General features: G+C 66.0%; 1 protein-coding gene across 1 annotated transcript in view; it reads left to right on the top strand.

The window, feature by feature from the left end:
* The window catches only part of ETH_00041270 (uncharacterized protein), a gene marked incomplete at both ends in the record, with an annotated part of 2290 nt that overhangs the window by 415 nt on the left and 1543 nt on the right, over positions 1–332 (top strand). Inside the window, one exon of the mRNA XM_013375493.1 lies at positions 3–294. Within this exon, the coding sequence (XP_013230947.1) occupies positions 3–294 (292 nt within the window). The remainder of the gene's footprint in view (positions 1–2; positions 295–332) is intronic.

The raw sequence follows: 332 nt of genomic DNA, 5'->3' as shown, positions 1-332 counted from the left end.
GTGCGACCCGGGGCAGGCCACTTGCTTCCGGGTGAAGCCGTCGCCTTGCTGCAGCTGCGGTGCAGCAGCAGCAGCAGCAGCAGCAGCAGGAGCAGCAGGAGCTGAGGACCGTTGGCTGCAGTGCTGCTGCCCAGGTGCAGAAGAGGAGTTGACGCCATACACGGGCAGCTTCGGCAAGGCCTTTCGCCCCCCTGAAAGCTTCCCCTCCGAAGACAGCAGCAGCAGTAGCAGCAGCAGCAGCAGCAGCAGCAGCAGCAGCGGGCGCCCCTACTTGGCTTCTCGCGTGGACAGCTGGTGCTTCGGGTGGAGCGCCTTTTACCTGCTGACGGGCC

This window comes from Eimeria tenella, genomic scaffold, assembly GCF_000499545.2.
Source record: "Eimeria tenella Houghton genomic scaffold, Eth_scaff2803, whole genome shotgun sequence".
NCBI classification, from domain to species: Eukaryota; Apicomplexa; class Conoidasida; order Eucoccidiorida; family Eimeriidae; genus Eimeria; species Eimeria tenella.
This window is presented reverse-complemented; position numbering and strand designations above follow the sequence as displayed.